General features: G+C 44.4%; 1 protein-coding gene and 1 long non-coding RNA gene across 5 annotated transcripts in view; one reads left to right on the top strand and one right to left on the bottom strand.

The window, feature by feature from the left end:
* Positions 1-24,229, bottom strand: part of LOC131913005 (uncharacterized) — a 51,411-nt gene that overhangs the window by 14,162 nt on the left and 13,020 nt on the right. The window lies entirely within an intron of this gene.
* On the top strand, positions 7,780-18,725 carry Znf639 (zinc finger protein 639). Of its 4 annotated transcripts, none has more exons than XM_059265334.1 (7): positions 7,780-8,058; positions 10,774-10,975; positions 11,789-11,859; positions 12,665-12,733; positions 14,538-14,648; positions 17,057-17,191; positions 17,517-18,725. In XM_059265334.1, the coding sequence occupies exons 4-7, from the start codon at positions 12,676-12,678 to the stop codon at positions 18,668-18,670; spliced, it is 1,458 nt and encodes a 485-aa protein (XP_059121317.1). In that variant the 5' UTR covers positions 7,780-8,058; positions 10,774-10,975; positions 11,789-11,859; positions 12,665-12,675; the 3' UTR covers positions 18,671-18,725. The 4 variants fall into 4 exon arrangements, with proteins under 4 accessions (XP_059121317.1, XP_059121316.1, XP_059121319.1 ...); XM_059265333.1 differs by lacking the exon at positions 7,780-8,058 and adding an exon at positions 8,113-8,212; XM_059265336.1 differs by lacking the exons at positions 7,780-8,058; positions 17,057-17,191 and adding an exon at positions 8,113-8,212.

The following is a 24,229-nucleotide window of genomic DNA, read 5'->3' on the forward strand; positions in this document are numbered from 1 at the left end:
GAAGCAAGCGTGCCTGCCTCTGCTTCTCATTGCCTTTGTTTATGCCTTCCCTTTGGCCAACATCCTTTCTCCTCTTTGTCCCTTGGCCAATTCCTCATAACTCTCCAAGAAGCCAAGCCTAACCTGCGGTTGCCAGTGCAGGTAACATCTGTCCAATTCTGAAGACTACTGTGTTCTTATAGGTAGGGACTTTCATCCACTTTAACCACATAAACACAGGCGTATAACAAGCATTCTGCAAATAAGATTCTGCCCCAGAACCTCAAGGAGCAGAGCTCACTGGCTTGTGTCACCAGGTCTAGCTAATCTTGGTAGTTTCTAATATTGCTGCCAGTCAGCTGACTGGGATCCCTTGGCCCTCCCTGCCTAGGTGGGCTATGAGAAGCTCTTGAGTGCCAGTCTTGAGTATCTTTTGTCTCTCTCAGTGTTTGGCAGCAGTGAATGACCACATCAGGCAGGGGAGAGCAACAGTGTACTTCTTACAGCTTTCCTGCAGGATCCTTAATTAAAGTTGTTGTTCAGGGCCAGGGAGTAGAGATTCCTTGGCCCCTTAACACAAGCTAATATTACAGCTCTTGGCTCAGGGGGTGGAATCTTGAAGACTTCTGGCTTCTGACTCCTCAGAGACTTCTTCCTTCAGCTCCAGTTCCCTCCCTGTCTGTGCCCACCATCCCCTTTTCTGTCCTGGCCACTCTGGAGCTGTTAGGCGGCCGCTTCAGTGGACAGGCAGTCAGCTGTCTTGCCACTTTGTAGCTCAGCCTGCAGCCTGCTCAGTTCCTGCCATCACCGCTACTCCACTGCCTGTGCATCACCAACAAACATACTGTGGTCTCTGTTGCTTCTCTCTCTACATTACCAATTCAACCTTCAGTCCTGAAAGTAGATGAGGAAAGGCCCCTTGAAAGAAGTCATTTATTGGACCTGATGTTATGCCACCAGGAGGGACAGCACAGGAAAATGTCTCCCAGCTCACTCTGGGAATGAGTGTCTGAGTGCTTTACTCTATCTATCTATCTATCTATCTATCTATCTATCTATCTATCTATCTCTTTTGCACACACGCATGCACACATACATACTCTCATATATGTATGTGAAATATTTGTTTACACTGTGTGAAGATATATTGCTGTGATTGGTGTAAAAAGTGCTGAATGGCCAATATCTAGGCAGGAAGAAGTTAGGCAGGACTTCCAGGGACAGAGAGGTGCTGTGGGATGTTCTATGTGACAAATGTGTTGCTAATTAGTCAATAAATAAAACACTGATTGGCCATTGGCTAGGCAGAAAGTGTAGGCGGGACAAGGAGGAGAATAAAGCTGGGAAGTGGAAGGCTGAGTCAGAGAGACACTGCTAGCCGCCACAACGACAAACAGCATTTGAAGATGCCGGTAAGCCACGAGCCATGTGGCAAGGCATAGATTAATGGAAATGGATTAATTTAAGCTGTAAGAACAGTTAGCAAGAAGCCTGCCACGGCCATACAGTTTGTAAGCAATATAAGTCTCTGTGTTTACTTGGTCGGGTCTGAGTGGCTGGGGGACTGGCAGGTGAAAGAGATTTGTCCTGACTGTGGGCCAGGCAGGAAAACTCTAGCAACAGAGAGGACTCTGGGTAGAAGAAAGGAGTTGCCAGTCAGACATGGAGAAGAAACAAATGATGCAAGATGGAAGAATGTAGCAGAACATAGGTTAATACAAATGGGTTAATTTAAGTTATGAGCTGGTTGGGAACAAGCCTAAGCTCAAGTCCAAGCATTCATAATTAATAAGTTTCCATGTCATTATCTGTGAGCTGGTGGCCCAAGGGAAACTCAGAGAGTTTGAACCCATTGCAACACACTTCACATACAAATGGAGCTGTGTATGTGGTCCGGCCACTGCCTCGCCTCTTTAACGCAGTAACAGCACTCCCTCTTTGAGGGTACCTGGGGTAGTGTTCCTCCTCTGACCTGGGTCAAAAAGGTGACAGGGTTATCTGGTTTTCAAAGGCCCAGGAGAGCACGAACTCTGGCATTGTTTCAATCAGTCTGGCTGAAGCAGAGACAGTTGTTGCTGTCACAAGTATAGTCTGTCTGAGGCCAGGGGCAGTGGCCTTTAAACACAGCATTTGGGAGGCAGAGGCTGGTGGGTCTCTGTGAGTTTGAGACCATTCTGGTCTACATAGTTTCAGGACAGCCAGAGCGACACATGAGACCATATCTTAAATAAGCAAACAAAAAAAACTCCCAACAACAACAAAGCAGTGCACACGATTCTTGTGGCAGGCCAGAGGTGGAGACTGACTCAAGTCTCACTCACCCCCGTTCTGGGTATCCCACACCAACCATGAGAGACATCACTGCCAAGCCGGTCCCCCCTTCAGCCCTCGACATCAACCACCACGGAGCAGCTGTGGTGGCAGAGCCCAAGCCCAGGCTGGCATTGCTACCCTGCTTCGAGGAGTCTGCAGAGCTCACAGTATCTCTGGAACAACTTTTAGAAAGGCAGACCTGATGGGAAGATGCTTTTTAAGTGGTTTCACAAAATTGAAAGATGGCAGAGGAGAGCCACAGCAGGGAAAGGTATGGGAGCAATGTGGGAGAGTTTGGGACAGCAGACAAAGAACACTGCTTTACTGATGCTGGCCTACAGCATGGAGCCACTGTTACTGCTCACCCTGTGTGGGAGCCCACAGAGGCTGTAGTGAGAACTTACTCAGGGTCAGAGAACCTGAGCTTGCTTTACCCAGCAGGGCTGCATACGGAGATGATTTGACCACGAGTGTGTTTACCAGGTGTTTGGAAGGGTCTATACTTGGCTGTACAGTGTGCTTTGATCTAGCAAGTGTGTGTGTGTGTGTGTGTGTGTGTGTGTGTGTGTGTGTGTGTGTGTCTTTTGCCTCTCCCCTTGTCATATTATAAAAAGCCCTTCTGAATAAACTTCAAGGCTATTGGGTATTGATCCAGGCCCTCCTGAAGCTATGCTGTGTTTCTGTCTTTCTTCTTGTCAGCTAGGTCTCTCTTTTTATCTAATATTTCTTATCCCTCTCCCCTCCTCCTAAGAACCCTAGAAAAGGTAGGAAAGGTAGGAGCTGGATTACCACTGTCTCCCACACCCCTGTTAGAAGGAGAGCAGAGAGTGTGGGGCCAAGGTCCCAGCGGCAGGCTGCAAGCACACCGGTCTTGCCTGGTGAGCTTCACCGCAGACAGTGAGGTGTGCTGTGGCCTAGGCTCCCTCGGAAACACGGCATTACAGAATAGGGATGGCCTTCAGCCCACGGGCCCGCAGCATGGAGCTGTGGTGACTGCAAGCACAATGGATATGCCATGCCTGGTGAGCCTCGGGATAGCCAGCACCAAGGGCAGGGAGGAGTGCACTCCAGACGCTGCCCTGCCTAGTCGTAAGATCACCCTCACTCTGGGCAACAGCAGGATATCCAAGACGAGTCTCGGTAATGGTCCAGTATTGATGGTGCTTCAGAAACCAGAAACCTTGAACCAGACCAATGACTCACTGCAATGAGAATTTGCCTGTAAAGCTGTTTGGGCAAAAAAATACTCTGTGTGGCACACTGCAGTTTGCAATGCCACTTCCACGAACAAATATGTGATGGAGAGGTAGGGAAAATGGAGGAATGGAGTGACCCCTTCTCTGTGGAATGAGGTGGAACTAGAAATGCCTACAGATGACAGATGTGGGAGAAGGCTGCAGTGGAGAGGAGAGCAGGTTGTTGCCAAGTAGGGCTGGCAGGGTGGTGTGCAGCAGCCTGGAGCTTGTATAAGCTCTATCCTGGAACGTGATGCTCAGCTGCAAGATTGCCCTGGCTCTGAGCAATGACAGGATGTTGGAGATGGAGAATGGTTCATTTTCAAGACTGGGACACCTTAAAAGACCTCCAAGGTCTATGCTGTCCCATGGAAGCCATGCTACAACTGGGAAACGTTCTGGTGTTAGTGCTCCATGCTGCTGCCTTAGGCCTATTGATGCCTGAGGTCCATGCGGATGTCCATGGTCTGTGCTGCAGCAGGAGGCCATGTCAATGTCTGTGGCCTGTGTTACTGCTGGAGGCCGTGTGCATGTCCATGGTCTGTGCTGCAGCAGGAGGCCATGTCAATGGCTATGGCCTGTGTTATTGCTGGAGGCTATCTGGGATGTCCATAGTCTGCTGCTGGAGACCATGAAGAGGTCTGTGGTCCATGCTGCTGCTGAAGTCATGTTGGTGTCTGTGGCCAGTGTTGCCTCTGGGGGCCATGATGGTGTTTGTGGTCCAGCTGTGGTCTGTACTGCCACCAGAAATGATGTAGAAGTCCGTAATCTGTACCACTGCTGACTGTAAAGGGCAAAGAAGCTTCTTTTGCAGTGGTAATGATGACTGTAGACTCACAGTTAAGAAGGCAGCCTGGGAGAAAATAGGAAGGGGGGGGGGCAGAAAGTAAGAGGGAAGAGAAGAGGAACGGGAAAGGGGCTGAGGAAGAGGAGGAGAGGAAGGAGCAGGAGGAGACTATGGGAAAGATGCATGCAGTCCTGCCCTGCCACCACAAGTACGAGTTTCAGAAATTGCAATGAGCAATCTTTCCATGATTAGTCTCTGGTGAGGGGAAGCTCTGCTTCTCAGTTTGGCTAGTCAACATTCACAACAGGCAAGTGTTAATCCCACCTTCATAAATAAGACCACTACCACAGTTTTTGAGCCAAATTTAAAGCAAGCTTTAGTAAATATTGGTCAGAATGACAGACACTGGCCAAGTCCATACCTGGGATTCCCAGAGTATAGCCCTGAGTTACACTGGATAGTGGCTTATAAAGGCTACATACTTCCCACCTTCATCCAATCAGTGGCAAGCATACATCCTGACATACTTCCTGCCTACATACTTCCTGCCTACATGTAATCAGGCACATTCTGTGCAGTTGGGGCAACCAAGCTTAATTATAGAAGTAAAAACATGTGGCTTGTTATCTTACATGAACAACAGCCCCCAGCATTCCATGAAGTTAACTGTCTTTGGGCAAGTGGAGCTTACAGGTTAGAGGCATTTTTGTTTTACAGATCTCTTAAGCACAGTAGTTTAAACTTAACACATAACATTAGCCCTCATGGTAAGATGGGTCTTCCAGGTCCTGGGCTTACCATTCAGTGTGTAATGGTGCTAGGACTTCAAATATGGAAATACTTCAAACAATTACGGCCCACAGAGAACTGAAAAGATTTCCCTGGTGGCCTTTCAAGCCTGTCATAAAAAAAAGTAAGAAAGAAAGAAAAAAACTTAAAAGATATCCTTGTATTGACCCCCTCTACAGTGGCTACTGCAGTTTCCTTAAAATGCTAAGCAGGAGGCTCACTAATGAATCCAAATGCGTGTTCACGGAACACAGCTGGGAACATGAGGGGCTTGTCGCCTAGGCTGGCCTCCAACTTGGTACATAGCTGAGCCTGGCCTTGAACATTTGATCCTTCTGCTGCCACTGTGGGATTACAGTCATTTGCCACCATGCCTGGTTTGGCAAGGTATTTGAAAAGGTGCAAACAACTTAAATATAACGATTTAACTTATATGGTCATTTACAGTAATTGTAATGTGCCACTAGCATTTTAATAGCACAAAGAATGTTCGTATTATATTAACTGAAAAAAGCTGCCACTTAACATGATAATCTGATTTTGAGAATGTATATGTGCATGAAGGTTTAAAAGTCATGGGAAGACACGGATCAAAGGGTCAGTTCAGGGAAGTGGGATTTGTTAATTTTTCATTCTTTTGTACTGTTCTATTATCTACTGTATAACACCTGTGTAATCAGGAAAAATTTAAGCTATGATACATGTATAGCAAAACATTGGGAGGACGGTGGTTAAGTACTCCTGTAAAAATGTTATCCTAAGACTTTGAAGAGTTTACCCAGCTGCCACTCAGGCGGAGGAGAAAAAAGGAGCCCTGAAAAAGGACCAAGAAAGACTCCAGCTCATCATCTCTGACGATGATGCATGGCATCCAAATACTGTGACGTAGAAGACTACGTGGCTCACCCAGCAAGCTTTTCTTGTTTGTTTGTTTTGATTTTCAGTGATGCAGACAAAAGGATGTGTGTTTACTTTTGACTACACAATGCTTTGGAATAAAACGGCTTCGTAGCAGACAGACAAGGCAAGGAGAAACTAGATAGTTATAACCGACGGTGATTGCATGGCGCCCCCTTGTGACCTCCACTGGAGAATCTGATTCACTCTGAGAATCCAGTACCCGCGGCAGCATCTTTATGAATTCAACAGTCTTGTATTGAGCATTCATCGATTCCCTATTCTGTGCCAGGTGCTAAGTACACTAGGAGTAAAGAGTGTCTGCAAATCCTTTCTTACTTTATTCGGGTCACACCAACGTTTGTGAATATTCATTTGTCTAAGCCGAGCACGCCTATAGATCCCTAAATGCCTATAGGTCACTAAAATGAACCTCACAAACAAGCACTGTCTCTCCAATACCGCACAGCTGGGGCTAGGGAAGTCGTGAAGACTGCCTGAGTAGCAGGTGATTGTCAGCAAGAACACAGCGCATGAGTGGGGGCAAGACACGAACCGGAGCTGGGACTTTGCAGGTGACTTTGGGAATAGGGTACCCCGACTCAATTTAGCCATTCACTTACAATTGGTTAAACCCTGGGTGCTTAAATTACAAAACCGAGTATCACCCACAGCTTGTTTTTTTTGTAACTGTACTGACATCTTTAACTCGCACCCAGAGGAGAGTTGGGGAGGCAGCTCGGTGGAGGCCTGTAATTATATAAACCAGACGTTGTGGAGCGTGTTTAATCTCAGCACTTGGGAGGCAGAGGCAGATTTAAGAGTTTGAGGCTAGCCTGATCTACCAAGCGAGTTACAGGACAGCCAGAGCTGTTACACAGATTAACTGTCTCGAAAAACAAACAAAAGGTGGGGTTTTTTTGTTTTGTTTTGTTTTTTTACATATTTTATTTTTATGTGTGTGAGTGTTTGGCCTGGAAGTATGTCTGAGCATCACGTGTGTTCGTGGTGCCCCTGGAAATGAGAAGGCGATTGTGAGCCTCATTGAGGGTGCTGGAAATTAAACCTGGGCCTCCTAGTCGAGCAGCCAATTTTCTTAACAGCTGAGCCATCTCTCCTGTCACTGGAATGCATTCTTAACACTGAGAGAGGGAGGGCGGGAAACACTCAGCCACACTCTAGATTGGTATTCATGATGCCGAGGGCTTAAACCTCAGTCCTCACCCTGCCAAGCACAGACCGCTACTGAAGTAACCTCCAGCCCAAGGGACAATTCGAAAACTATGTTCACAATTATTTATGTTCGTTTAATTTAATGCTTCTCCATCTGCTCATTGACTGTCAAGGTCTGAAAAGTATTTCAATGACGGAATCCAATTCGTTGTGATAGCCTCAGCTCACTATTTACATTTGTGTGTGTGTGTGTGTGTGTGTGTGTGTGTGGTGTGTGCCTGCGGAGGCATCAGATCCCCTGCAGTTGGAGTTACAGGACAGGCGGTTGTGAGCTGCCATGTGGGTGCTTTCTCTGGAAGAGACTCTCTTACACCCTCTCGGTTAGCCGCTGAGCCATTCCTTCAGCCTCTCTAACCCCACCTCCAATCCCTAAAACCTTTGGAATCCAGGGTGTGGCCTGAGGACGTTTTGCGGGGACCTGGATTTATCTAGCCCGGATGTTCTTTGTTGGGGCTTGAAAGCAACCACCACGCGGTGTGTGACGTCAGGCTGCGAGATACTTCAAGGTGAAACGCTAATGATCACACGAAGATCACACGAAGACCCGGCCTATCGATTACAGCGGCCTCCAGAACCCTGCAGTTAAGAAAATGCTGAGTTCTGGGTCGGGGGAGACCGCACGGTGGGGAGGCGCCGGCAGGGGGCGCTGGGCCTCACAGGGCCGCTAGCCTCTCCCAGCCCGCGGCCTGTTGTCAGGCCCCGCCCATAGCTCGAGACCACGCCCTCTTCGTTCTCAGGCCCCGCCCTCAACCTGGGGTTTGGGGTTTTTTTCCTCCCCCACCGTCGCCCTCGAGGCCTGCAGCGGCGCATGCGCCGGGCGAGCGGGTGAGTGCGGCCGGGCCTGGCGGGCAGGGCAGGGCAAGGAGGGCGCGGGTGGCGAGGGTGGCGAGGGTGGCGAGGGTGGCGAGGGTGGTGGCCCGGCAGTCCCCTCTGTACCATCGTCCGGGCGGGCCTCGGCGGAGCTGCGCTGCTGCGTGAGGTGAGGGCCGGCCTCCCGGGGCCTGCGCGCCGAGCGGGGGCCGCGGGGCGAGCGGGGCCTGGCCGGCCGGGTGCGCTGTCGGCCGTGGCTGGGGGGACTCTGCGGCTGGGGGCCCATGCCGGCCTGCGGGAGGCCGTTCCCGGGGACGCTGGAAGCCAGCGGGGACCCGGCCCTGCGTCATCACGGATGGCGGGTCTCAGGAGAGGCCAAGTGGGACCAGCGCTCTCCGAAACCCGCTTCGATTCCTGTTATTTGTGACAGGGTCTTGTGTAGCCCAGGCTGGGCTTAGAGGCATGAGCCACTACGCCGGGCTTCAGTTAGAATGTGAAAATTCTCCTTTTATTTTTGAGATTGTGTGTTTATTGTGTGCATGCATGCGCACATGTTGCACGGCGCAAGTGTAGAGGTCAGAGGACAGCTTTCAAGAAGTCTGTTCTTCCACCATGTGGGTTCCGGGATTCACACTCAGGTCAGGCTTGCTGGTAAGAGCCTTCTGAGCCATCACGACGGTCCTGAAAATACTTATTTTTATGGTGGTGAAAAATAAAGTGTTTAAACGTCTTAAAAACGCAACGAGCCTGTGTCAAAAAATTTAGTGTTGGGAGCTGGAGAGAACACCGAGTTGGAGTAGGCTCATGATTGGCTGTAACTCCCATCTCCAGGAGATACGACACCCTCTCTTGGACCACACACACACACACACACATACACACACACACACACACACACACACACACACACACACACGGAAACAATCTATTTTAAAATGCATCTTTGTATTATATAGAGCATCTAAAGTGGTATTAAAAGCTTTTGAAAAGGTTTGTCTCTTTGGGAAGCACAAGTAAGTGTTTTAAAGATGCCAGGTGCCAAGATGCCTACCTGTGTGTGTGTGTGTGTTACCCGTTTATTTCATTTTTAGGAGACAGTCTTTCTATGTAGTCTTGCCTTAGCCTCCTGAGGGCTGAGATGTCAGCTGTGAGCCACTGAGCTCTGCTGATGACATAGAAGATGTTTTTATTTGTTTAGTTAGTTTTTAGAGACAGAGTTTCTCTGTGTAGTCCTAGCTGCCCTGGGACTTGCTCTGTAGACCAGACTAGCCTTGAACTCATAGAGATCCTGCCTCTTGAGTGCTGGGGTTAAAGATGTGTGCCACCATTGCTCAGTTATGGAGGATGCTTTTTAAAATAATATTTCATATATTGTGCTCCCAATTTTTTAGGGATATATGTGAAGGCTGCCAGCCAGACTGCCCTTTGCCTGAGAATGGGGTTGGGGTTTTTAAAAGTGGGATTTTTTCTTTCATGTTTTCTCAAAAATGAAGACAGCCAGGAGTGGTGGTATACCTTTGATCCTTGCACTCTGGTGGAGGCAGAGGCAGACCTCTGAGTTGCAACAAACAAACAAACAAACAAAACCACTTAACACCAAATACAGATAAATTTAGAATTAACACATAACCACATTCCATCTGTTCATTCTTTTTTGACACACTATATACTTCTGACTGGCCCAGAACTCACTGGTCAAGAACTCAAAGCTATCCTCCTGTCTCTGCCTCCTGAGGGCTGGGAATAAAGGCATGGACCACCATACTCAGCAAAGTAGAGGGTTTTTGTTTGTTTTTTGGGTGGTTCTTCCCCACCAAACCTACCCCCAGACAAGGTTCTTTGTGTAGTCCTGGCTGTCCTAGAACTCACTCTAGACCAGGCTGGCCTCACAGAGATCTGCCTGCCTCTGCTGGGATGAAAGATGTGCTGCCACCACCACCACCTGGTTGGTTGTTTTTTTTTTTTTTTTTTTTTTTTAAGCAATACATTATAAACTGTGGATACATCACCAAGATTCAAGATTTAACTTTTTTTCTGAGTGAATAGATTTTAGGTGGTTTAATTTTAAATGTCCTGATTTTCTACAGTGACGTGTGTATAATTGGGGGCAGGGGTAAGTTTTAGGTGATTCACAATCTTTCTGATAGAACTAGTGAGCACAAGTTGATCAGATTTACAGTATTTGATTAAGAAGCCACATTTCTGGAGCTGGCAAGATGGCTCAGTGAGTAAAGGCACCTGCTGCCAAGCCTGATGAGCTGAGTTCAGTCCCTGGACACACCACTCCTTTGCTGTGGCGTTTTTCATGTGTGTACACTCCAGATGTCCTCATGAAGGCACGTGTGCATACAGAAAGCCCATACGTGCTATTTGCTCATGAGAAGGTTGATTGGCAGCTTTGGTTGTGAGTGGTCTTCATAAGCCTTTGGTGGTGTTCAGTCCTAAGTAGAAGTCACACTCTCACCCATCCTACTTCTCTCACTTGACAGGCCAAATGCAACTTGCTATTTTAAATAATTTTAATTCCATGCTTGGTTTTCTTTTTGTTTATGTTCTGAACAACCTGAAATACCCTCTTGACATATTTTCATTGTTCTCTCTGATCAGAATATATATTAGGTTATGAGCTACAAGAAACCCTGTCTCCCCAAACCAGAGAATGTTGTTGACAGTGTTGGGTGAAGCAGTTTGTGTTTGTACCTAATGTTTCTATAAGAGTGTGGCTGTCAGGTTTTCAGATATCACCTCCCCTTCCTACTCGTGGCTAAGAAGGTGAAGCAGTGAACTTGCTGGTGGCAGCGTGGAGCAGTGAGGGTCCCCCACACACAGCTGGTTACCTGATGCCAGCAGTCCAGAGACAAGGGTTCCATCTTCGGTCCTCTATGTCATAATGGACTTTCCCAGAATTGGTTTCTTCACTGCTTAAAATGAGGTGAGTTTGAGAGGGAGCCCTTTTGTGTTCCTCATGGGATTGTTGGGAGGATGACCTAAGTGAGAAGAATGTGTTTAGTAAATGGGAACTGTCACCTTATTGTGTGATCATGTGACAGACCCAGAAGTAGTGTGTGCCCCTCAGGGAGGTTTCCACAGGCAACAAGATTGGTCCTGTAACCCCAGGACTTAGGAGGCTAGGACAGACCCACCATGGGGTTCCAGGCTACCCCGGACTGCACAGACTCTGTCTCAAGAAGCTCAAAGGGAAGAAGTGGGGGAGAGAAAAGCAGTATGCAGGTGCTCTCTCCCTGCTCTTTGTATGAGTGGACAGATGTTAAGCTGAGACGGGAGAAGGAGCTTAAGTTTTTTTGTTAGTTTTTGTTTTTTTCTAGACAGGGTTTCTGTGTGTAACATCCCTGGCTGTCCTGGAACTCATTCTGTAGACTAGGCTGGCCTCGAACTCAGAGAGATCTGCCTACCTCTGCCTCTGAGTGTTGATATTAAAGGTGTACACCACCACAACCAGCCATTTGTGATTTTTCTAATGACTGAATAAAATTAATGCAGACTTATAATTTTATCATCAAGATATAGCTATGGCTATGAACAAAGGTAAATTTGTTTCAAGAAATATAAAAATTTTACATATAATTGGATATTTATCAGTAGATGTAATTGTTAGAAAGCATAAAGAACATGTCTGAGTTCATTTTTCTGTGGCTAATTTAAGATGTGGAAGCATTTTACCCATAGGCTACATTCATTCAGTGGTGCTCTTGCTTACATGACTGCTGGTCTCTTTTATTTGTAGACATTTTTTGCCATCAGTGGAAATTTGCCTGTAATTCATTTTCCTCACTGCAGTATTGAGAATTATACCAAGTAAGTGGAACACAGCCGAACTAATTAGTAGATTTTCTAATGGTTCATGGGAGTTTAGTTGTTTGGTGGTCGCCGTACTTTTATTCTCAGGAGAACGTTGAATGTGACCTCATAATCATTATTAAGATTTTTCTTTCTTAAAAATTACTTATAATCCAAGGTTCTGTACAACACTTTTTTTTTTCTGGAAGCCATTATGTTAATAGACTCACAACTATATTTTTTAAGGAAAAATATCCGTGTTTAACTTGAAATCTGTAGAAATGTTGTATGCCCATGGGCATAATGTGTGTGTGTGTGTGTGTGTGTGTGTGTGTGTGTGTTGGCCTGGAACTCTTTATGTAGACCAGGCTAGCCTCAAACTCTGCCTGTCTCAGTCTCCCAAGTGCTGGGACTAAAAGGTGTGTGCTGCTTTGTTTTATGGACAGGGTCTCGTAGTCTAGGCATGTCTGGTAGGCGTTCTATAATGTTTGCAATAGAGGCACTGTGCAGTGTTGTTCTTGTGATGCCTATTTTCATGTTCCACACAGATTTCTTTATAAAGTACTTTATGTGTATGGATGTCTTGCACCACATGCATATTTGGTGCCCTGGGACTCAAATTACAGATAGTAGTGAGCTGCCACATGGGTGCTGGGAATTGAACCCAGGTCCTCTGGAAGAGTAGCCAGTCTTCTTAGAAAACTGCTGAGCCATCTCTCCACCCTCCAGATTTCTTATTGCCAATAAATTCTTTGGCTCAAAAGAATTTATACAATAATATCAGTTATTGTACCATGTCTGTTAAATCTTTTTCATTTTTTAGACGGAAAAGATATGAATGAATATCCTAAAAAAAGAAAAAGGAAGACTTTACACCCTTCTCGTTATTCAGGTTAGTGTATAATTGAATTATTTTCAAAGAGTAATGGATTAATTTCTATGTAGTTGTTATTCCCATCTATTTTTGCATAAATGATAAGACAATATCTGGACCATTTTCTGATCTGAGAACATTGACTAAATCCTCTGCATATACTTTGTCTGCTAGATGGAATGCTACAGGGATGCTTTACAACTGTACATCTTACTCAGCTAGGACCTATTAGATGTCCAAGCTTACTTCTCATGCAGCATAATTGGACTCTGCCTGTCAGAGTCACAAACTGTGCTCAAGGTGCAACAGTAACTTCCACAGGATGCATTTGCATTGAGGAATAAAGCTTTTTCTTAAGCACTATTTTTGGAACCGTGACCTTTATTTTACGTGTCTGAGTGTTTATCTGTGTGTGTATGTGGCACCATGTGCATGCCTGGTGCCTAAGGAAGTCAGAAGAGGGTGTTGGATCCCCTGAAACTGTAATTACAGATGGTTGTGAACCATCATGTAGGTTCTGGAACTGAACCCAAGTCCTCTGCAAGAGCAACAAGTGCTCTTTATCACTGTACCTCCCCAGTTTTACCTTGATTGTTATAGAGGTTGGCTCTGCTCTGTTAACAGAAGAAGAGGTCTGGGCTGGGGGTGTATCTCAGTGTTTAGAATGCTTGCCTTGCATACATGAAGCCCTGGGTTCACCTCTAATCCCATCACTTGATAGGCGGAGGCAGGAAAGATCCAGAGTGAGGCCATCTTAGGCTACATGAGATCCGTTCTCAAAAAAAGGCGGGAGGGGGAGGCTGATGGTAGTACATGCCTTTAATCCTAACACTCCAGGTGTATCTCTGTGAGTTCAAGGCCAGCCTGGTCTACAGAGTTCTAGGACAGCCAAGGTTAGTTATACAGAGAAATCCTGTCTTTAAAAAAAAAAAAGAAAAGAAAAGAAAAAAGGAGATACTTGAGGCTCTTTCAGGCATACCCATTAGCTTGCTCCGTGCACATGACCCTTGTGAAGAAAGTGCTCAGTCTATTGTGTATTGGTGCTTCCCAGGCAGTATTTGGAATGGCTGGTATTCAGAAGCCCTCTCCACTCCTAGGACTATTTCTCCTCATGTATTATACTTTCTTGGCACTATGTGGCATGACTTCTTAGTAGTTCATGGTAGTTAATTCACTGTTTTAATCATTAACACAGCATTTATTATATACATGTATTTTGTGAGATTCAAACTATGAGGCAAATATTTCCTTGTATGTTTTTAGGGTATATTTATTTTTATGTGTATGACTGTTTTGCCTACATGTATGTGTGTGGAGGCCAGAAGGTGTCAGATCCCCTGGAACTGAATTACAGACAGTTGTGAGCCACTGTGTGGGTGCTGTAAACTGAACCTAGCTCCTCTGCAACAGAGTATCTGAGCTCGCTCTCCAGCCTGTTTCTGAAGGTTTTAGTTTATCATATTCAAATTCATTTTAGAGCCTTGCTGATCCCTTAGCTGTGCAGTGCTGACACCACTGGTGTGCAGCAGCCACTCAGCTTCTTAAGAGTCACTACAGTTTAATCGACGGCTCTTTTAAAGCAATGTCAGTGTCTGATCGAAGTATAACACTGAGGAACATGCTACACTTTTCATGCTGAAACTCATTAGAATCATGAAAATATGGGCTAGTGATATAGGTCAGTGTAGAGGGTTTGTCTGGTATGTGCAAGGCACTGGGTTCAACCTTTAACATTGGGCGGAGGAATAGACAAAAATATGTAAACAATCTCGTGCATCTGTGTATTATGCTGGGAATTGTCTTCATTTTGTTTTACATTTAGATTCTTCTGGAATAAGCAGAATCACAGATGGAGTCAGTGGAATCTTTTCTGATCATTGTTACAGTGTCTGCTCCATGAGACAGCCAGACTTAAAATACTTTGACAACAAAGGTAAGGCCCCTATTTTCCAGAATACTTGGTCTAAGTCCCTTTTTCAGGACCTAGGGATTCCTCTGTGGGTGAGTGTCTGCCCACTATGTGTAAGAACTGGCTCCTCTGTAGTACTACCAAAAAAAAAAAAAAAGCAAAGCAAAAAGAAACAAAGCTGCCTCTGCATGTTTTTCCTTAGGAATTATTGGAAAAGGTAGTTTGAAATGTGGGTTTATAGTTCCAAGGCAGGCAAACATTTTAATTGTTGTAATGTCAGGAAAAAAAGGGTGTTTTTGTTTGTTGGTTTTTTTAAAATCAAATAAGTGGTTTTTATTTTTAAGCAAACTCTTACGTCCTTTTATTTGGCTAAGGGTTGATACAAAGCAGGAGTGACCTAGAGTTGGCGTGTTGGTAGTCAAGTGTTAGGAATAATTTTGCCCACTTCTCGTGGTCTGGAGTGCTCATAGAAGGGAAAGATCAGGGGCGGCTGTTTGGTGTTTTCAGTCTTAAATTTTCTGTTGCCTTCTCTTTTCTAGAGCATTGGTAAATGGTAAGAACATATACTCTCTGCTTTCTCTACACCCATTGCTGCTCCCTGTCTGTGACTCCATTATCAGTGTGAGCCTATACCTGGCTCAGTACAGACTCGCATGCTCACACAGAAGTGCTCACAGACCTGCATCTGGATCAGTGAGAGTTAACAGGACTGTTTTAGGCGGTTGTGAGGCCTAAAGAAGCACCTAGTAGCAGTGTACACATTTTATGTCCAGCTCTTGGTTTATAATACCAAGGAATTAAGGCCTCTGTACACATGACTGGTTCTAGATATGGGGAGGAAATAGACAAGATGAGTTTGCAGCATCTTGAAGTGCTGGAAAATAGGAAGTATTAAAAAACAAAACTACACACACAGTATGGGTGAGCTGAAGGTGCTCTTGAGGGGCTAGGGGGAGCTCAGGTGACAGAGTGCTTGTCTAGAACACATGAGCCCTTGGCTTCCACCTCAGCATTGGAGACAAAAGGAAAGCTTCCAATAGCCAGAGCTGAAATCATCTGAGAAACACGACTCTATACTGCTAGAAATGATTGTGCATAAATAGGGGTAGAAGAAAGAGTGTCCTGCATAAAATAATTCCTCACCACCCCCACCCCCTTTTCTTAAGACAGGTTTCCCTTTGTAGCCATGGCTGTCTTGGGACTTGCTGTACAGTGACTTTCAGAGAGTAGAGTATGGAAGGGACACGAACAGCTTCACAGTACAGAAACCAAATGCTACATTAGCCAGGACAAGAGGGTTAGCTCAGCAGTTAGTGTGTACTCTGGAAGTGATGGCGGTAGGGTCTACCCTACAGGATCTCCTAATTCCAATCTAATCATGAAAAAAAAAAAATAAATTCCATTAGTGGAGCATTCTACAAAATGGCTGACCAATAGTCCTTGAGACAGTCAGTTTCCAGGCACCTAGAAAGATATGACTAAATGTATGTGGGATGCAAAGGACATTGGGTAAAAACAGAGTACGTCTGAATGAAGTATGGGCTACAGTTAGTAATAATGTGTCAGTATCCACGGTCATATGTTAATTATTAATTGCAAAATATGCCCCATGCTAGTGTAATGAATTAATAGTGGGGAAACGTTATGATATATTAGGAGCACTTTATACTATTTTCATGACTTTCCCCCTAAGTCTAAAACTGTTTTTACAAAACAAAGTCTATTTAAACACACATGTTGCAGTCTAGTTTTCTCTGTTGACCCTTATTTCAGTTTCCCATGCTAACTTGGAGGGAACAAGGCTGGACTAAAGGAATAATGATTCAATCTCATTCCTTAGGAAGTTTAGAGTGTATTCTAGTCTAAGTAGGGCATATAAAGGAAGGCAGTGAATCATTCTGTATATTCTCAGTGTCTGTAGGGTTCTGCAATAGGTAATATGTCCTTTTGCTGTGGATATTGCTCTATATGCTGTGAATGTGTTGCTCTGATTGGTTAATAAATAAAAAGCTGATTGGCCAGTAGCCAGGCAGGAAGTATAGGTGGGATAAACAGACAAGGAGGATTCTGGGAAAGGAAGGCTGAGTGAGTAGATGCCATTCTGCTGTCTAGGGAGCAGCATGTAATGGCACACAGGTAAAACCATGGAACACGTGGCAACATATAGATTAACAGAAGTAGGCTGAGTTTAAGTGTAAGAGCTAGTCAGTAGTTAGCCTAAGCTAATGGCCAAGCAGTTTTAATTAATATAAGCTTCTAAGTGATTGTTTTATAAGCAGCTGTGGAGTCCGTGGGGCTGGGCAGGACCAGACTGGAGAAAACTTCAGCTAAATCCTTTCATGGCTAAATCTAAGTTGTTCCTATTGATGTTAAAAGTATTTTGTGATGCTTAATGCTTTGATATAAAACGTTTTTCCAAATTCTTTTTACAGATGATGATTCTGATCCTGAGACATCAAATGACTTGCCCAAATTTACAGATGGAACTAAGGCCAGAAATAGGAATCAGAACTACTTGGTTCCCAGTCCGGTGCTTAGAATTCTAGACCACACTGTCTTTTCCACAGGTTAGGGGAACTCATTAACTAATAGAATTTAGCATATTTTGTACAGATCAGGTAAAAGCAATGTGTACTGTAACTGCTTTTCACACAATGGTTTCTCATGGGCTTGTTTAGTCCAGTGCTACAATACTGGGGACGACTGTTTCTCATGGGATGTATTGTGTCTAGTACTACAGTAGGGTGATTTCCTAATGGTCTATTTAGTCTAGGGCTACAATACTGGGGACGACTGTTTCTCATGGGATGTATTGTGTCTAGTACTACAGTAGGGTGATTTCCTAATGGTCTATTTAGTCCAGGGCTACAACAGTGGCTTACTCTCTTTCAGAAAAGTCTGCTGATGTTGAAGTTTGTGATGAAGAGTGTGACTCACCTGAGTCAGTGCATCAGCATACTCAAGAGGAAAGCCCTATAGAGGTTCACACCTCAGAGGACGTCCCAATTGCTGTAGAAGTTCATGCGATTTCTGAAGATTATGATATAGAGGCAGAGAACAATTCCTCCGAGAGCCTCCAAGACCAGACGGATGAAGAACCACCAGCTAAACTCTGCAAAATACTTGACAAGAGCCAAGCTTTGAATGTGACTGCCCAACAGAAGTGGCCTTTACTGAGAGCCAACAGCAGTGGCCTCTACAAGTGTGAACTCTGTGAATTCAACAGTAAGTATTTTTCTGACCTAAAGCAGCATATGATCCTGAAACACAAGCGCACTGACTCAAATGTGTGTCGAGTGTGCAAGGAAAGCTTTTCTACCAATATGCTTCTCATTGAGCATACCAAACTTCATGAAGAAGTCCCTTACATCTGTAAGTACTGTGACTATAAGACAGTGATCTTTGAGAACCTCAGCCAGCACATTGCAGACACCCACTTCAGCGACCACCTGTATTGGTGTGAGCAGTGTGATGTGCAGTTCTCTTCAAGCAGTGAGCTCTACCTGCACTTCCAGGAGCACAGCCGCGATGAGCAGTACCTATGCCAGTTCTGTGAGCACGAGACAGGGGACCCTGAGGACCTGCACAGCCACGTGGTCAATGAGCATGCTCGAAGACTGATCGAGCTGAGTGACAAGTGCAGCGGTGGTGGGCATGGGCAGTGCAGCCTTCTAAGCAAGATCACCTTTGACAAATGCAAAAACTTCTTCGTGTGTCAAGTCTGTGGATTCCGGAGCAGACTTCACACAAATGTGAACAGACACGTTGCTATCGAGCATACTAAAATATTCCCTCATGTCTGTGATGACTGTGGGAAGGGCTTTTCCAGCATGTTAGAATATTGCAAGCATCTAAATTCACATATATCTGAAGGGATTTATTTATGCCAATATTGTGAATATTCAACAGGACAAATTGAAGATCTTAAAATTCATCTTGATTTCAAGCATTCAGCTGACTTGCCTCATAAATGCAGTGACTGCCTGATGAGGTTTGGGAATGAAAGGGAATTAATCAGTCACCTTCCAGTCCACGAGACTACCTGACTGTTATCTTTACATAATGTTTATGTAAAATAATAAATTCTTTTTTAATGTTAAAGTGGGTGATCTGAAACACAGCCTGTATAATCTGCCTTTGACAAGTTTTTTGACTGTTTTCTGGCATTACTGCATTTTTCAGTATATAATTATACTTAATGGCGGTGTCTTCAATTGCATGACAGTCTGTAGTTGTCACTTTTGGTGACTATTACCCAGTTTCTTGCCTATGCTCCAAGTTCATGAATGGAAACTAAGGTACCAAAGAAACTGACCATAGTTTTCAAAACTGAAAACGACCTTCTGTGAAGTGTTTAACTACTGCACTGCCAGAAGTAGGGCACAGAGGACATATGTGTGGTGGTAGTGGGTTTATGTGGGGTCTTTCGCCTGTATGTAAGCACACCAGGTGTGTGCAGTGCCCATGGAGGCCCGAGGAGGCCATCAGATCCCCTGGATCTAGAGTTAATAACAGCTGTAACTGGGTTGGGACAAGGTTTCACTCTGTAGCCCAAGGTTTCAAACTATCAAGTCCTGCCTCGGCCTCTCAAGTGTTGTTGGGAAGGCAGGCATAAAGCACCACACCCACTGAATGTTTTTAAAGCCTCTGCTTGAGTTGAAGGATGTGAAAGGGGAGAACTGGGAAGGTGTGAGACAGTAAGCATACAACCACCTTACACTCTTTCATAACCAACTGGCACTTTATCTTCCTCTAAGTACCTATTTCCGGAGCTCTTAGCATTTCCTCTTCAGTTATATACCTATGAAGTCATGCCCCAACCTGTGACAAAAATCTATCTGAATTTTGAGAAGATCCACTGAAGTATTACCATAGAGATAGGAATGTGGGGATGAAGGGTTTCTGGTATGGTAACATATTGATTAATCTGTCTGCATTCTAGTGGCTACTGTACTAGCTGTGAAGCAGGTCTCTTAAGTAGTAGAAATTAACCAGTTCTCAGTCCTGAAACCACTGGCAGCTACCCAACTGTAGCTTCTCAGCTTGTCAGTGACAGTCTATGCCATAGAATGTCCTCCTGACTTGACTGTCCCAAATCTCCATGTCCTTATCGGATCACCAATCATATGGTCAATCCTACCACGTGCTCTAAAGATCTGTGGTGGTACACAGCAGCAATCCAAGTACTCTGGAGATACAAGTTTAAACAGCAGGAGCTCAAGGTCTTCAGATACAGCAAGTTTCTTTAAAAATAAAATACCATCTCTGGGGCTATAGGGATGACTCAGTTAATACTTGTTGCTCTTCCAGAGGCCCTGAGTTTGGTTCTAGCAGCCATCTCAGGTGGTTTATAGCCGCCTGAAATTCCAGCTCTGAGGCATCTAGTGCTTTCTGACGGTGTCTGTCTGCTCCTGCATATGTGGCATTCACATACATACACATAAACTTTTGTTTTTTAATTTAAGTCTTCAAAGAAGTCAATTCTGAGGTACCAGGAGTAAGGACTTCAGAATTTGAGTTAGAACATAATGCAATTAATAGCCTCTAAAATAGCAGTATCAACAGAACAGAATGAATATCATTGTCTTTTACTAACATAACGATATGGTTGAGGCGTAAAACTACAGTAAAAAAGAACAATTTATGTATTAACTGCTATTTCCCAACACCAAGAACCATGGGAACCTTTGCCTGGTGGGTATGGTGTGCAGTCCTGTAATTCAAACACTTGGGAGATAGAGGCTGGAAGATCAGCAGTTGGGGTCATCCTTACCTACATGGCTGAGTATCAGGCAGGAAGTGGGACAGAGACCATCTGAAATCTTAGCCCAAACAAAAATGGACAGGATAGCTGGGTATGGTAGTGCCCACATTGAAACCTCACCACTCATGAAACTAAGGTAGAAGAACAGCATTCAAGACTAGCCTGAGCTATAAAATCAAATCCTGCCTCAACCAAAAACAACACTATTTGAGAATGGATAACTCAATGAATATTCTCAGAATTCAGCATCTATTTCTATTTTGCATGCCTGCATTCTTAGAAACTCACTTCTGGTTATAACATTCCTGGTAGGGCTTTCCAGTTAAGTATCTCCTAGAGCTTGGGGTCTTAGCAGTTTAAATCATTTCTTGTAAAACAACAGCAAGCTGCCAACAAGCCACCGTCACCCCACCCAGGAGTGGATCCAAGTTTGGACTACAGCCTGCAGATCTTTATTACACCACTGCACACAGGGAACCTTTGTCCTTGAGCTATTTTTCACAACTTCACTTGTTAGATTCTTGGTAATTCTGTTGTTTATGCTTGTTGGGAAACATCTAGTTCAAGGGATTTGGCTTTCAGAAAGCAGACCTGAATATTTTTAAGACTATTTTAATTGATAGCAATCAAAGACTGAAGAGAACAAGCTAATGCCATTCAGTTTTGCACTTTTTGATGAGGGGATGAGACCAGATCCCACCGAGTTAATAGGCCTTAAACTGCTGCTGTAGTCAACCAATCTCTGGAAAAACAGACCTAGGGAAAGAAGATTTTCAGAACTGGCAAGATGGCTCAGTGGGTTAAGACACCTGCTCGTAAGGCTGGCAAACTGAGTTTGATCCCTAGTACCCATGAAGTAGAAGGAGAAGCCCAACTCCTACAAACTGTCCTCTCATTAACACACTTGCCCACTGATGTCCTAACTCCTGGACACACAGAAAAATTTCTATAGATTCCCCTTTAGAAGCAGACATTCCCATTGTCCTCTGATTTTTTTCCACACTTGTTCTCACTCCACTGCTCTTTCCTCTTCATTGCTAGTCCTCCTCTCTTGTCTTTTTTTGTGTGATCCAGAGAGTAATTAAGGTTCACAAGGTTAGGGTTAGGGACAACACTGGAGAAAATGTCTTCCCAATCTCATTAACCATTAACTGCTTATAGCTCCTCAGAAGGAGAGGTGGGGCCTCCTCTAACCATCCGCCTTATGTACTTTTGGAGCTTACCTATATTCTAGTCAGAACAATCTCTGATGGAGATGTTTGTGAACACTACACCTTGGCAACTCTGAACAGCAGCACTGAATACCTTTGTTTTTAAATGTCACCTTGAAGTGAGTCATTACTTGTGAGGTTCCAAAGCATTTCCCAGTACTCCAAAACTGAAAATGGTTGTGCACTATTCAAAAGCATTTCCTGCATATAAATTTGCCAGCTATGCCATTTGAAATAATCTTTTATAGATTTCTCTAGATGTACTTCATCACATATTAGCGAATTTCTCAGCTTCTCAAGGATCTATGACATTCTCAGATTATGGTTTCTGAAGTATTGTAGGAAAAATATAGAAGCTTTGAGAAAATAACACTTCTTAATCTACCCCCCCCCTTTGAGATAGGGTTTCTCCATTCTCTGTGTAGCCCTAGCTGTCCTAGAACTCACTATGAACACCAGGCTGGCCTCAAACTCAGAGATGCACCTGCCTCTGCCTCCTGAGTGCTGGAATTAAAGGTATGCGCCACTACCACCTAGCCTAATTTCATTTTTTAAATAATTTTTATGTGTATAGGTGTTTTGCCTGCATGTATGTATGCAAACCATGTGTGTGCAGTGCCAGAGGAGGCTGAAAGAGGCTGTCAGACCTCCTAGGACTAGAGTTACAAACAGTTGCCAGTACCCATGTAGGTACTGGGAATTGAACCCAGATCCTCTGGAAGAACAGCCAGTATGCTTAATCACTCAGCCATCTCCCCACCCTTTATTTCTAACTTTGAAATCTGGTTTCCAGAGAATTTCATTAACTTAATTCCTAGCATATTTCCATTAACTTTACTTGGCTTATTTTGTTTTACTTCCTTTTAAAAGCAGTTTATCCTTTAATCCCAGCACTTGGGAGGCAGAGGCAGGTGGATCTCTGTGAGTTCAAGGCCAGCCTGGGGTACAGAGTGAGATCCAGGAAAGGCACAAAGCTACACAGAGAAACCTGTCTCGACAAAACAGAAAACAACAAACAAACAAAACAGCAGTTTTATGTATTTCCCAAACTATCAAGACTATGTTTTAAAATTTCTTTTATTTTTTGAGACAGGGTTTCTCTGTGTAATAATCTTAGCTATCCTGGAACTCACTCTGTAGACCAGGCTGGCCTCAAACTCATTGAGATCTGTAGTCAGAAGTTTTCCTGTGTCCTGCCCAGTCCCGCAGCTGCTCAGACCTAAGTAAACACACAGAGGCTTATATTATTTACAAACTGTAGAGTCTATGGCAGGCCTCTTGCTAGCTAGGTCTTATATCTTAAATTAACCCATAACTATTAATCTATGTATGGCCACATGTTCCATGGCTTTACCTGCATCCCATTACATGTTGCTCCTTGGGCGGTTGGCTCACCTCTTTCCATCTCTGCCTTTCTTCTTCCTGTTTCTGTCTTGGACTTTCTGCCTGCCTATAAGCTGCCTTGCTATAGGCCAAAACAGCTTTATTTATTAACCAATCATAGCAACACATATTCATAGCATACAGAAAAACATACCCCAGTAGAGATCTGCCTGCCTGTAGCTCCTGAGTGCTGAGATTAAAGTCACTGCCCAGCTCTATTTATTTTTATTAGTGTGTGGAAGTCAAAGAAAATACTTGGGGGAGTTGGTTTTCTCCCTTCTATCTTTATGTGGATACCAAGGATCAAACTCAGGTTGCCAGGCTAGTACAGTAAAGTTCCTTTACCAACCCTTAAATAATTAAAAGAATTTTTTCTTAAGTGCTTTGGATCAAACCTAAGCCAAGCAAGTGTACTCCCACTGAGCTATATCCACAATCCTCTTGGTTTTCTGAGACAGACCTCACTGCGTAGCCCAGACTAGCCTTGAACTAGTTATTTTCCTGCCTCTGCCTCCTAGCCCTAGGTTAGAGGCTTGTGACAGCACAAACACAATTTTAATGACTAAAATGCAGCACATTGGACTGAGGGTATAGCTCAGTTTGCACATGAAACTTTGGCTTTGAGCCCTAGCACTAAATAAACCAGGTGTGATAGCACACACGAGTGATCCCAGCACTCAAGAGGCTGACACAGGAGGATCAAGAGTTCAAGGCCATCCCCAACTACATAGTGAATTCAAGGTCAGCCTGTGTTACATGAGACCCATTGTTAAAGAAACAAATACCATGTTACATAAATCTGAAAATCCTAATTAAAAATCAAATGGCCACAATCCTCTTGGAAAATGAGTTCAAGAAAAAACATCAATACTCTTTAAAGATTTAAGTTTAACAGTTAAAACCAATTATTGATCTTAGTGGAGAAGTAAATGTAGTTAATTAGCTAAGCTTTCCATTAACACAGTTCTATTTCTAAAAATTAAAAACGGTGTGGGGAGATGAGTACCTTTGGAACTTTTTTATAAAAAGCTCTGTAACCCAGGCTGGACTCCAGCTGGAGACTCTTCTGCAGCTTCTTACCACGATCCAGTTACTTTATTTACTTTTCTTTGTTCCAGATCAAAGGTAGGGAATGCCTTTGGGAAGCAAGGAACCCACCATGCTTAGCCCTCTGAAACCTCTGTTCAGGTGCTGAGCAAAGTGAGCGAGGATATTTTCTCTTCATGGTACTGGACTTACAGAAAGAA

The sequence above is a fragment of the Peromyscus eremicus genome, chromosome 6 (assembly GCF_949786415.1).
Source record: "Peromyscus eremicus chromosome 6, PerEre_H2_v1, whole genome shotgun sequence".
NCBI classification, from domain to species: Eukaryota; Metazoa; Chordata; class Mammalia; order Rodentia; family Cricetidae; genus Peromyscus; species Peromyscus eremicus.